Source organism: Diabrotica undecimpunctata, chromosome 6, assembly GCF_040954645.1.
Source record: "Diabrotica undecimpunctata isolate CICGRU chromosome 6, icDiaUnde3, whole genome shotgun sequence".
In the NCBI taxonomy this organism is placed as follows: Eukaryota; Metazoa; Arthropoda; class Insecta; order Coleoptera; family Chrysomelidae; genus Diabrotica; species Diabrotica undecimpunctata.
Window position 1 is genome coordinate 8,106,904 of NC_092808.1, and position 15,276 is coordinate 8,122,179.

A 15,276-nucleotide genomic window follows, 5' to 3' on the forward strand; every position below is an offset into this window, starting at 1 on the left:
CTGTCTTTTATATAAAGCTCTTCCAGAATTGACAGGTGGGTTCTGTGTTCCGTAGAATTCTTTTATTTACCCACATTTCGAAGGCTTCGATCTTGCTTCTATCGATTTTGTTAAGAGTCCATGTTTCAGCTGCGTCTGTAGCAATAGAAAAAATAAGGTCATTGACCAACATGAGCTTAGTATTCTTTGTTATTGTTCGGTCTTTCCATATTTTAATTAATTTAGTTGTTGCTGTTCCGGCCATTGCTAGTCTACGCTTGATTTCTGAGAAGCTGCCATTGTTGGTCATCAGGGAGCCCAAGTATACAAATCTGTCTAATACTTCAAAATTCGCGAGTTGGTGTCCCTGCGGTAGATTATTATATGCCCTATTTATGAACATTATTTCTTATTTTCCACTGTTGATTTAAAGTCAAAATTTTTTGCTTATTTATGCTAAAATGAGAAGGTGCCTTCTACATACAAAGAATTGATGATTTGCAAGTCTCTGGGAGGAATAGGAGGGAAGGACCAAAGAAGACCTAGGTGGAGAAGCTTAGACAAGATACGTCGGTAAAGGGGATTGGTGGTATAGAAATTTTATGAAATAAACCGACCATGTATAGGGATAAGGGTAAAGAGAATAATCTTCTGAGCGGTTCTCTTTCCTGGAAGCTGAAAAAAGAGACAACATTTGAGACAACATTTGAGACAACTTTCATTCCTATGTGCTATTTTATTCAGTAATCCATGGTGTTAATTCTAGTATAGCACGATATAGTGACGTAACTCAATGAACCAATGCTTTCTAGAAGCCTATACTATAAAATGACTCATCAAATGTAACGATTCAGTTCATCTCTACTTATTCTTTACAAAAAACCGGTTGAATTATTCCAATATCATGGAACATCGCAGACACCTCCCAAATAATCTTTTTTGGTTTCTAATGATCGTATTATTTCTGTATTATAATCTACACCATTGAAGCCCTTCATTGATCCGCCTCTGAGACAATAAACCCAGAACAAGTTTTCAACAATTTCCGTAACGCAAAATGTAGAATTGTCTAACGGTTTCAATTTATCACTACTAGTTTTTTTTTTAATTTTAATCGAACTTGTTATTTTTTAATTCCACAAAGATATAGATATTCTAATTAGGTTTATTTCGGCTCATTTGGTAATTAGATTTATGATATTTTCTTAATGTTATGTAAATGATCATTTTTATTAAAATCAAATACGTTTGTCCGAACATGTCTCATTATATAAAGTTAATAAATATAAATATAAAATATTGGAGAATATGCGAAATAAATATATCTGTACAGAAGCTTTCTACTTGACTAGATTAATCACCTTCTTAATGGAATTATAGAATGTGTACTTAATTAATGCGGCATACTTTAGCACAGATGTATTTTATTTCAGAAATTTTGGTCACCAAAATATTAATCCGAACAAAAATGATATTATTATCTACTTTTAAAATTTTGACAATTATAATCAATAATCCACATAGAAAACTATAGTAATCAATTAATCATAATACTCCATCAGTTTATGTATTTATTTTTGTTTCAATTATCTATTTATTTAAAATAACTGCTATGATTATTAAGTAAACACAAAAAGACCTTGCATATATTCCTTAAGCCGGCCCTTTCCGCTAGCTAACTGGTAGTAAAGTTCTCGACTTCATCAGCGTGTACTCTTAAAATCCTATATAATGTAGCGTGTTTCAATAAAACAAGCGGTTCGAATTTATATAAATGTATTTATTTATAAGTTTACCGTTCGGTGATATCTTAACAACTCCACCCACTCATAACATCGTTACATATATATATACCAAAAAGTACTATTCTCGAATCTTCTGGGGTAGTCCCACCTCTAATTCGTTGTTTGACAAATGGATTTCTACAGCGCTCGATTCATGGCGAAGGTTCTCGGTGCCATTTCGAGATGCAACCGTTACATAGGCCATGCCGAAAGCATGTTCGTAACACTGCTATCCTCTTAGATCTGAGCGTCCCGATCAGCAACTCTATATGTAGGTCCATAATGGCGGAATCTACAGGCCTCTCCAGCTCTGCATGACCCCCTCAAGAAGAAATAACAGTCTACTGACTTTGAAGGACACGATCTCTTGTTAGATATTTTATTATGAATGCCCTAAACCTAAACAATCGTATCAGTGCGCTTGAAAACACTGTAAATGAAGTGAAAATTGCCAGCACCCAGAATATTATTGAATTAGAGGAGGAAATTGGTAAGATAAGCGTGGAGATGAAAAGTTTAAAAACAAGTTTTGAAACAATCTATGATGTTCTAAAAGAAAATCTTAGGATTATTAAAGAATCTACCACTGGCAACAAATCAGTAAGTAGTGTTGGAAATGGTAACATTCAAAATTGTGCAGATGTCAAAGGTACCGATGCAGTTTTTGGGGAGATACAGGACAGGATCGGGAGAGCCAAAAATATTATTATATATAATGTATATAATAGAGGTATAGAATAGAGATCAGTTTTCAGGAAGTAGAGATAGCCATAAACTCACTCAAAAATAGAAAGTAGAACTAGAAAGACAAGTCACATACAAGGCCATCGAGTACAATAAACCAGCATATCTATAATATAATAATGGACGAAATATTACAAGCAGTACGTACACGTCATGGTTACAAAATGGGGAACAAAGAAATCCAAATATTATGTTATGCAGACGACGCCGCATTAATCGCAGAGACAGAAGACGAACTCCCAAGATTAACACATATCTTCAATAAAACAGCTGTTGCGTAACAACAATATTTAATATTTTTATTTAATTTTGCATCGTATCATTATATCACACTGTATATTAGTTTAGATTTATAAAATTCTTTTGTACGATCTAATAATCTGTACGGCGCCGATAGCTTGCATTCAAATAACTTTCTAGATATAAGCTTCTAAAATCGTCAAAGAATCATAAAAATGAAGGGATTAATGATTTCCAAATTATCGGTTTGAGTCAGTCGAAAATTCCCAACATTAACGAAAGTTGAAAAATACCCTTCCCAGGTAATTAATTTTACCAATGAAAGGAAAGTCGAAGGTATTTTAAATGTAAGCATATCCTGTATATACATGGAGGGTCAGGGGGGGGGGAGGCGATTTCTAAATTTTAAGAAACGATTTACGAGCGTAGTGATTCAAGGTAGTTGGAATCAGTTCGAATCCAGCATTGGATGTGAGCTAGCCCCACCTCAGAAGGTTTAACACAGTCGGTATATTAATAAGTTTACTTAGTTCGTGTCAATATTGTATCACCGACAAGTTATCTAGTTTTATCCACATAAATTCACACTAAATTTCATAAATCAGATATCGTAAGCAAGTTATCGCCGTCCAAAATATGTTGTTGTAATTGTTTAAATAGACTTGTTAAAACGTTCTTTGCGAAACTTTTATTTGTCCCAGTTTTCTGGTGGTCCTTCAAAGAAGTATAAGTAAACCTATTGCCCTAAGGACAAAACTTGTTCCCCAAGGGGAAAAAACAGCGACCTATGACTGGTGCACGAAACAAAGGCATGAGGACAAGGTGTAAGGACAAACACACCTGCATCTTCGCTCAACAGCTAAGAAATACAATATGATAATATCAGCAGAAAAAACCAAATGTATAACAATATCTAAATACCCACTACGATGTAAAATCAAAATTGATGGGAAAATAATAAAGCAGGAAGCAAGGTTTAGATATCTGGGAATAGATATAACTAGTTACGGGGATGCTGAAGAAGAAGTACGATAGCAAAGCTTAAAAGCAAGTAAAGCGGCGGGATATCTTACTGACACAATCTGGAAGAACAAACACTTAAGACAAGATACAAAAACAAGAATCTATAAAGCAGCAATTAGACCTATATTAACATACACGGCAGTAGGGATGGCGGTTTTTGACAAAACACCGGTTTTCGGTTATACCGGTTTTTTTTGCTTACGGTTTAACCTGGCGGTTATAACCGGCCAAAAAAACCGGTTTTTGCAAAAACCGGTTTTCGGTTTTTTTAATCCAATAGGTTACAAGTTTGCTTGTGTATTTATAAAATAAAATAAAATAAAATGTGAATTATAGTTTTGTTTGGAATAATTACTTGAGAATAATAATTATGATTGGGCTCCAAAATAATACCGAACCTAATCCTAATCACCCCTAAAAACCTAATAACCGGTTTTTACTTTAAAAATAAAAAACCGGTTATAACCGGGACAAAAAAACAACCGATAAAACCGGTTATTGCGGAGTAAAAAAATCGGTTTTCGGTTAAAACCGGTAGGTTTTTCCCATCTCTACACAACCGAGATGAAAATACTCCGACGAATATCAGGGAAAAGTCTGTTGGATAGGGAGAGAAGCGAAAGCATAAGAAGAGCATGCAATATGGAAGACATAAATGGATGGGTAACAAAACGGAAACAGGAGGTAACGAACACATTAGTAGAATGGTAGAGGATAGGATAGTACAAATATCACGAGATGTCACCAAATAGACGAAGAAGTATTGGCAGACCAAGAAAAATATGATGCGATAATTTAAACAACTTAGGAGGCGAATATTGAAGAAGAAACAGGCTTTAAAGCCTACATACAAGAACGAAGAAGAAGAAGGTTCTACTGTTGAAATAAATAAATATATAAATACATAAATAAATTTGTAGAAATATTTTTATTGTATTAGTTTAGTGATAATGTCTTTTGGCCAACTAGAGTGGCAAATACCTCAATTTAATGTATCGATCATATTTTTAAATATGTTTGCTTTGAAAAGTCCTACATGTGTATTTGATAATGTTGTTAACGATGACTTAACAACAAAAATGGTTTTATATCCGTTTGCCCAGTAGGAGTTATATGAATTGCTAATTAAAAAACTGAAAAATACCAGATCTTGCGGATCAACACTTTTAATTGAATAGTTTGGAAAATTGAATAAATATACAAAAATGCAAAAAAAATAGTTTTATAACATCTTAAGTCCATAGATTTGAGTTTAGGGTCCAAAAAGTCTATTTCTAATAATTATAGTGTGTCGCCCTCGTATAGGTAATATAAATATTTGAAGTTACCATATTATATCGTTAAAATCGATACTAACACCCTTTGACGGCGTCCCAATAACCCTTTCGAAACCACTTTCCGTTAGTAAACCAAATTTTAACCTTTGTATCCTCCAATTTTCCGCGCGTCTTGCGTAACCGATACTAACGACTCTCTCTTTTGTTTCAGCAGGAATCTTCGCCAACTTTGACGCTCATATCGTCAAAGGTAAGCACAAGCAGGCCATGCGACCGCAGCGTTGTCCAATCAAGGTGTGTGTAACTGTACTAATAATGTGCTTTATTAAGAAAAATCAATATCATTTTGTAGGATTTTTATATACTGAAGTCAGTTCATTCAAAAAAAGTAAGAAAATGTGTAATAGGTATCAAGATACAGAATATTTTAAAATGTGCATATAGTGTGGTGAAAATTTTTAAAAAAGTATATTAAATAATTTGTAAATAAGTTAGTTACTTGCTTTTTGCAGAAAATTTATTAAGTACATTATCTTCTACTATCTGATATATTTCCAGGTAACTTGCTTTGAGATTAATTAGGGTGCAACAGTTTTGTATGTATGTAGGTATACAGGTTTCATTCTCTAATAATCTGCACTTTGCCATATCTTCTTCTTCTTCTTCTTCCTCTTTATAAGCAATTCTGCTTGTTCATTGGCGAATTAATACCTCTATGGAAGGTTGTCACTCCATTTTTTGCGCGCTCGTCCGATAATTCTTGTGCCGATTGGTGACTTATCTCTTGCTATTTTGACGACACAGGTCTCTTCCATTCTGCTTATGTGGTGATTCCATTCTTTTTTTCTATTTTGTGTCCATTCTGTACATTCTGTACGTTACATTTTCTTCTAATGTCTTCACTTCTCTTTCGATCTCTCAGCGTATTTACTGTAATTCTTCTCAGTACTCTCATCTCTGCCGTTTCCAGTAGCCTTTGCGTAGTGACAGCGTCGGGTCTTGTTTCTGAAGCTTATGTCATTGGTCTTATACTGTCTTTATAAATTCTTGACTTTATCTTATTATTAATGTGTCTGTTTCGCCATATAGTGTTATTAACTCGTCCTGTCAGTCTATTTGCTTTTTGTACTTGATCTCCCACTTCTTTGTCCAGGTCTCCATAGCTAGACAGTGTAATTCCCAGGTATTTTACTTCTATTACTTGTTCAATACTGATGCCATTAATTTCAATTTTACATCTGGTTGGTTCTTTGCTGACTACTATTATTTTAGTTTTCTGAGATGAGATTGTCATGATAAATTCTTTTGCTCTTATGTTAAATCTGTGGACCAGTCTTTGCAGACTATCGTTATCTTGGGCTATCAATATTGCGTCGTCTGCATAACACAGTATTTTGATTTCTTTGTTTCCCATTCTGTATCCTCTTCCTTTGTTAACGCTTGTCTGATGATTTCTCTGCCATATCCATTGCCTTTAATGTTTTGAAATGATTTCTCAGTCGACAATGACCTGTCAGTGGTCCTGTTCTAATACCTAACTCCCGTTTTGGTTAAATTGATGCAATATTTAAATCTTCTATGCTCATAGTTCTCTAGAAGTACCGTTAATTGTCTCAGTCTTTGTAAGTCTTTCCAATTTTTGAATCTTTTGAAATCTACTACTTTTTCAGCTGTTATTAATTTCGCGAAAGGATTCCGGCCCTACAATAAATGTTTTTGCACATTATTTGGCTAATTCGTCGACAACTAGGTATACCAGTCTGTAACTGATCATATCTGATTTCAGTGCTTCAGTGGCTCCTAGACTCTCAGATATTATGATAGTCTTCTGTGTCCGATATTTTTTATCCAGGTTTAACTTAGCATATCTTCCTATATGTGTATTCACTTTGTTTCATTAGGTTTTGTAATTTTGTATTTAATTCAATTATAACCTTCTAAGGCACGTTATCTTGCAAAGCTGCACGATAATATTCCTCGTGTTGCTTGAACTAGCTTTAGTTCTCCAGTCCACTGCCACAACAAGGAAAAATCTATTGAGTAGATAGATGAAATACTTTAACCAGGCACTTTATATAGAGGAAGAAGAAGAAAACCTGGAAGACGAAAGAGATGAGGTTAGGTGAACAGACGAGAGGTAAGAGGAACCATCAACGATTCCTGAAGTTAAAGATGAGGTTAAAAAACTAGCCAGGAACAAATCACCCGGAGTAAATAATCTCTAAGCTGAACTATATAAAGAAGGTGGCCATGATACCATAATGGCATTACAGCAGCTTATAAAAGAAATATGGACACATAAATCTCTCCCCAATGATTGAAATATTTCAATAGTGTGCAGCAGTGTACTGTAGATATTTTTGGATTAGATCTCTAATTTTTTCCTGAAGAATCTATGATCAGTTTTATGATTTATCTTATTGTCTCTTTTTCATGATTATGAATAAAATAAAGAGAAGAGAAAAAGTTGGATGAATGACAATATACTGCAACTCATAGAGGAAAGAAAAAAATCAAAGAATAACAAAAGAATGTACAAAAATGTTTAGAGACAAATAAGAACCGAAATACTCAGGCCAAAGAAAATTGGTTAAAAACACAGTGTGAAGAGATAGAGTTGTTGGAATAAAAACACGATACATTTAATATGCATAAAAAGGTAAAACAAGCAGCTGGTCTTCAAAAATCCAACACAGCTAGCAAACTGCAAGATCAATGCATACATATGGGCCAAATACATACAAGAACTTTTAATGATGTTAAACCACGACTCTAACCACGTGAGTGATGACCAATTTTATATCAATTAGGTCGTTTTACTGCGTACTTTCAAACATTGGATTGCTTTCTACATTTAGTATATCGCACGCAATCTCACATCTTTAGCATATCTTACTAAACCTCAAACTCACCTTTTCAATTGTGTTTGTGCTATCTCAGACCAGGTGGTGCACATTTGCATCACAGCCAATGATCAGTTGAAGTCCATTTATTCTGCAATATCTTACTAGCTGTTCTATCTCCGTTGGTGGTGGTTATTTGGGTTTATAATATGGTAGAAATACTAGTCTACGTATGATCTGTTTTATACTTCTTTCCTCTGGGATTCTAGAACAGAAATTCATTAACGGCAGTATACATTTAACCATAATCAGAACAAGTTCTATATTTGATTAGTGTTATGCACGAACCATTGAAACATTGTGAATGCTACGATCGCGAAACTAAAGTGGACTGGAGACACAGAACAGAAAAACTTGGAAAACATATTGCAGTAGTACAGATGGAGTATCAGAACAGATAAAAAATGGGTAGTAGGGAAGATGATCCGACACGTGAATATATTTTATCCAAATTTTTTTTCCTAGAAATAAAAAAGACAAATCGTATAAAAACTAAGAAAGATTTACATATACAACTATACGAAAACAAATTGAAAAAGCATCGAAACAAAATTCAGACTGGTGAATATACTCACCTGCAATCGATTTTATGAAACAGCCAATGTGACCGATTCTTCTGGTAAGTGAAAGGACACTCTTTTGTCCTGAGACTAACAAATAAAGGCTAATGAATCCAGCAAATGGTTAACGGCATCAGGATTCGGAAGACAAGGAGAAACCACCTACATTTAGGATCCAACAAAATATCTATCGTATCATCTTCATGACACAGATGTAAGAAAGATGTAATAAAGATACTGATCATGGAAATCGCAGCTTAGGAAAAGGTTATACTGAGGAGGAATAAATAAGCAGTTTCAGATCGTTAATCGGCGAAATTTTGACCAGAGAAGAAAGATATAATATACAACATGAAAATAGATACGTGGAATGTTAAAAGCATGTATCAACCAGGTAAAATATATAACATTCTTCAAGAAGTGAGTAGACTAAACGTAAGCATATTGGAAATAATCCAGAAATAGTGGCCTAATTCAGTTTTCAACAAAAACCAATATCTTATATTACTTTGAAATCATTGACAACCAATATAAATGTTGAGTAGCAATTATTGGCTACAAATAAAGCTATCATATGAAACAGACGCAATAGAAGATGGAATAAAAAAAATTCTACGATCATATTAAAGATGTCCTGAAAATAACTAAAAACAGACTAATTAAAGTTTAGATAGGGAGAGCAGGAACAATACATTAGGAAAGAGTAAGACTAGAGGAATGTATTGGCTAAGCGACGATATAATCGATACGATAGATCAATTTGAATTCTGTAGAGGTGTAGTTATACGAGAAGCTCTCTTTGCATTTAATGTATTAATCCAGAGATTCTTCCGTGTAACCCAAAACAACATGTAAATCTGTTTCATAAATTACAACAAGGCTTTGGATAAAGTCTTTCACATACAGCTAATGGTAGATTTTAGAATTATATATCTAGCGAATCTATAAGCAGAAAAGCAGCTGGAATAAAGGTCAATGGAACATCGATTAACAATAATCGGCCTGATGAAAGGCTTGTAGGTATGCAAGAGAGCTTTATTTGATGTGTTGTCGAATTTTCCAGATAGTGCTTCTAGGGATTAGCTCTACTTCTTATCCAGTCTAGAGTGTTATTGATGTCGATGTTTCAATTGAGAGTCCTACTAAAATGAACTCCCAAATAGGACACCGAGTTTCTGAATTCGAGATTCTCTCCTAAGAGGACAATCCGGTCACCTCCAGCATTGGGACTGTGAGATCTTATAAGTTTTCCTCTTCTGAAAGAAATTCTGATAATTACCGGTAAGACCCTAAATAAGCGGAATTAAAGATCATAGAGAAGTTTTTAAAATATTTTGTTCTGGTATCCATTTAAATTTTGTGACACACTTCAGTAACAAATTTATTTTATTTTATTTAAGAATTTTATGTTTTTTATATGAATAACTACAAATGAACATCAATTAATGATTTATAAATATTTTTTTAATAAAACGTTTATTCGTTTATTTGGTAATAAGCGGGGTTTGTAAAAGGAAATGGTACACGTCAGCAAATTCTGAACCTGAGAGACAAATTCTGAACTCATTAATATGCCGAGAGAGTTTCAAGTACATTATGATAATATACTTTGTTTACTGATAATTCTTTTTAATGAAGATGTCTGCAATTAAATATATGTACCATATATGTAGCATATGTACCAGTTCAATATGAGAACAGTACAACTAGATCGGAAGTTCTAGAGGGGGGTTAGACAAGGATGCGTTTTGTCACCTGACTAAATCAATATTTATGGATGGGCCGCTAGAATAACGATTGTTGGTAAAGAAATCTTCAATTTAAAATTTACTTACAGGTATAGCAACAAATACACAAGAAATTCTAGATCTTCTGCGAAAAGTGGAGTTAGAAAACATTACAGTTGTACTTAAAATTAATAAAAAATAAGACAAAAATAATGCTGATAGACAGATTCAATACTATTTAACTGATTAACCACTTACAGAACTATCAGGTAGTAGACAGCTTTTCGAATTCAGTATAAATAAAGATGGTCACTGCAAATCAGATGTTATAAGACGCATTGGTATGGCAAAAAATCCGATAAGTCGCTTAACTAGAGTTGGGAAAGATAGACATATGTCTTAAAAAATCAACATGTGATTGGCGAATGCACTTGTATTAAAAGAACACCAAACATTAAGATATGGTGTTTATAAAAATGCTGGGCATTCTTACTCAAATTAACATTAAAAAGAATTGTCTATAACATGTCTGCAGAGAATTATACAGTTCTTTGGTCACATGGTTCACCTTTCTTAAAACGTTCCGTGGAGAAGACCACGAATACGGTCACCAAAGAGATGGTCCGACCAAATTCATAACTCAGTGGGTCACTCATTCTGCGAAATCCTAGAGTATTGGAGGAAATCCCGATTCTAATGGGGTAACGACAATTTTTGTTAAGAGAGTTAAAAGAAAGAAAGACAATGCACGATTTGTAGTGATAATTCTACTTAAAAAATCCAAACTCTACTAGAACCAATAAATGATTCAGACAAATTCTGTATATAAAAAAATCTCGATAGGCTGTGGAGCAAAAGGCTGCTGCATAGCATTACAAGCTTAAATTTGCAACAATATCCACAATAAACCCACATACACACACCACACTCACACGCAATATTAATTCCTGATCTGAAAGGGACTTGCATACTAGTAGGAACATTTGGGCTTATAATTCAGTGAGCAGGATTGGTCCAAGTAGATCAAGGAAGAATCATCTGAGTTTTAATGCTCTTCAGACATTCCTGCATGATCCCCCTCATAGCACGCTGATGTGCTATGAGAGGCTACTATTATACTTAATAATTCTTGACACGTGAGAGTCTTGGGAAACGAGACTCTCATTTTAAGTTCTCTCCGCGTGAAGTCAAGGACAGCATGAGCACTTTAGTCCCGTAGTATTCTTTGTCTTGCTATCTTTATGTGTTTTATATATCCTAGCATCAAGCTTCCGTTAGTCTACCAGAGCCTTTCGGCTGAACAGACTTAAGAGTCTCAACACTCGGATGAGAAACAAGACTTCTCTGGCCTGGTTTTTTAATATTTTGTTAGTGTTTTTTTGGTTTGCATGTGCCATTTTTGTGTTATTTGCAGAGCTACTTAAATGCTACCTTTTCTTAATCATTGGCAAGCAGTTGCTGTTAGGATCTTGTGTGTTTTTATCGGTGGAAGACATTATACCGTATGATCTCTCGCAGGATGTGGTTGGATGCCTCATTAGTTCTGCGAATTTTGTTCTTGCTGTGTCGTCCATCTCGTCTAATAATCTGATGAGTTGTGTGTCTCTAAAAAGGAATCTTTCCACTACGTTGTGCTACGTTGTCATAGTACTCCGTTGTGGACAGCTTAGATATTCTTTTTGCTCGTCTTGCAAGTCTGTCTCCATGCGAGAGATGCGTGTATCAAGATGGGCACTATATTGCTCTTGATGAGCCTTGTGTTTGTTCTGAATATTAATTTGCTTCTTTTCCCAGTTAGGCTTTTGATATTGGCTTGTACCATATTTTGCCTTTTGTATTGTTCTTGTAACATGGAATGTGAACGTGAGTCCCTTGTCTATGGCTACCCCGGGGGTACTTTGCTTCATTTGACCATTGGATTCCAACATCTCTAGTTGTTCGGCTAGTACACCGTGTATTTTCTTGAAAATCACTGTTTGAGTCTTCTCCGGATTTACTGCAGTTTTTCACTGTGTGCATCATTCTTCTAAGACGTCTAGTGGTGTCTGAAGGTTTCGAATTGTAATGTCTGGGTTTATGTGCTTGGCTACCATTGACGTGTCTGCCTAAAGGCTGATATGCTGCCTGGTGTTTTGGGGGCATCAGCTGTGTATATGTTATACAGAACAGCTCCCTGTAGTACTTCTGCCTCCGGAATTCACACTTCCTATGCGAATCCTGAATTTTCGGTTTGCGTGGTACGAGGAGAGTAGCTCTGTCAGAGCATTGCTTTATCTATAGTTCAGTTCCTTGTACCAAACCCTGCCTAAGTACCCGATGTCCGCTTAAATGTCGCTCAAATCTAAATTGGGCTTCTCGTAAGACCTGTAGTCTTTCTCTTTCCTCTTCGAGCCTTGAGAGTATCACTCTTTTGGGAGTATGTGGAAAAATGCTGTTTCTTCATAACAATAAACCATAACCAATATCTTTTTTCTGTTTTAAATATAAAAGAACTTACATAAGCTTATCAAGTGGATAAGTAGACAGTCTCCCAAAAACTACACAAAAAATCATTTACTTTCTTTTACTATTTAATTATCAAAATTCGTTTTAATAATTACCAATAAATCCCCAAAAGCTCACTGTGTCACAAAATTACGATACCATAATTATTTAGAAATATAATATTTTGATAATTTTTTTCCATATAGCAAGTATATAAAAGTCCAAATATTAGTAACAACAATGCTGTTAATTTCTCGATTAAAAATTTTTGTTTGTACATATTTGCTACAGTTCTCCATATTTTGTTAATTTTTTTTAAGTATAAGTAATTGACAGCAATGTTTTGACAAAATTTTGCCACATGGTTTAGATCTCTAGCAGCTACCCACCACTTGTTGTGTCTTCTGCGAGTTCGCATTATGTGGTTGGTGTTGTGTTTTTCCATTCTTGGTGTTTTATGTTTTACTAACTTTTAGCTTACTAACATCTTTCTGAGCTTTCAGTATTTTTACGGTGTATATACTATATTAATAATTGTAATTAATGAATGACAAATTATTAGACATGACAATGTGTGATTTTTTTTAATTGCATTTATTCTGTTCAAACTATAGAAGTTATTAACGCTGAAATAATTTCATTACAATCAATGATAATGCATTTATTGACACAAAAATCGAGTTTTGTTAAACGTCTTTTTAAGTTTTTATTACCTCATAAATCAGACCCTTTTATATATATTCTAAGAAATATTTACATATTATTTGAGGCGTCAACCCGACACGGTATAAATCTAGGCTAAACCCTTCACTACGACGGGTAAAGTCACCAGGTAAAATATTTGGTACAACATCAATGTCTTGCTCTTCATCGTTATCGGAAAAATGAATGTCACAAGAATCAATACTTTCTTGATAGGAGAGTGCTACTGATTCATCAGATGATGATTCGTCGAAAACTTTCCTTTTGGCAGCACGACCTTTAGCACTTTGAGATTTGATCTTTTGATTCTCCAGTAATGCTCTCCTCTCCTTCTCTTTTTCTGCTTCTTTCTTTTCTTCTTGTTCTTCTAAAAGTCGCTCCTTAATAGGTGTCAATGTTAGTAGGGTTGACTTCAAACTTTTCCTGGTTGTTTTTATCTTAATTTTTGGGAAGGGAATAATGTCTAAAAGTGAAATTATTGGCTGTTCTGATTTTGATGACGGCTGGGGCGCTTTGGTGTCAGTAACAATTTCTTTTTCAATATTTGAAGGACCAGGTACAGAAATTCTGACTTCCGATTTTGATAACGGCTGGGACTCTATCGCATCAGCAACAAGTTCTTCTTCTTTTTGCCGAAACTGGATAAAATGACCTTCATCGTCTGAATCTTCACCTAAATCTTGCTCTGTTACTTCCGCTGGCATAAAATCTACGCCCGAAAAAATATTTTTATCTATTTGGTAGATTCCTATAGACCGAAAGCTCTCTGTTGTTATATCTACAGTAGCAGTTTTTGCAAATGCTGTGGAAAAGAGACCAGCCACATGGTAAATGGAGAGAACCTGTCCTGGATGGGAACTGGTCCAGCTGTCAGCGACGCTCTCATAATAGGCTTTTAATGGTTTGACAAATGCCCGATCGAGTGGCTGAGTCTTATATAGAGATTTAAATAAATGGATGAAATTATCTTGTGCAAATATTACTGCTTGAAGACTTGTGTCCGATACGTGATTATCTAGAATCAGAAGAACGGGGTTGGACTGTATGATTTTTAAAATGCTCCAGGTACGTGATAAACGTGGGAGTGTTCATGTAACCACTATCAGTAACAGCCAAGTCGCAGGCAGTGGGCCCATCTTTGATTAGAAGAAGATTTATCCGTTTTCAAACACATAAGAGAAATGGAGGGACATGGTGACCAGTTGCACTCATACAGCAAACAGTCGTAATTCTTTGTCCTCGCTCGGCAGTTACAACTTTTGCTATATCTCTCTTTCCAACTGGGGCAACATGTTTGGGCAGATGGTTTGGGACTGTCTGAATGCCCGTCTTATCGACATTATTGATACGGTTGGGAGGTAACTTATATTTTTTTATAGTGTTCTCTAAAATTTTAAAATACTGAGCTATTGCACTCTATTGAAGCCCATGGTTCTAGCATTGTTCAAATATTCATTGTTCTTATATTCTTCTATTGTCTTCTACTATTCCGCACTTTTTTGAATGTCATTTTCAAGTGCTCGATATAACTCTTAGATCTTTAACTTTTCGCCTTCTTTCCATCTTATCTAATATTTTTCCTGTCATCTATTTTTTTACGTTGTTTTCCACGTTCTCGCAAATTTTGATGATCATATTCTTGATAGAGTTTCACGTTTTCTCTGTTTGACAATAAGTGACGAAGTATTATAAAATAAATTTTACTACAAATATCTTAATCCTTTTTTCTGTTTAAGACATAGTCAAAACATTAAATTCAATCCAGAAATAAACTACATAAAATTCTTAATATTCTAGATTTTATTTCCCATATTTTCGTTTATTTTCATTAGGTTCTAACTCTATCTTTACTA

At 34.5% G+C, this 15,276-nt stretch overlaps 1 protein-coding gene across 1 annotated transcript in view; it reads left to right on the plus strand.

Annotated features, from left to right (window-relative positions):
- The window catches only part of Ca-beta (Calcium channel protein beta subunit), a 577,851-nt gene that overhangs the window by 292,384 nt on the left and 270,191 nt on the right, over window positions 1-15,276 (plus strand). Inside the window, exon 3 of the mRNA XM_072534152.1 lies at window positions 5,262-5,297. Within this exon, the coding sequence (XP_072390253.1) occupies window positions 5,262-5,297 (36 nt within the window). The remainder of the gene's footprint in view (window positions 1-5,261; window positions 5,298-15,276) is intronic.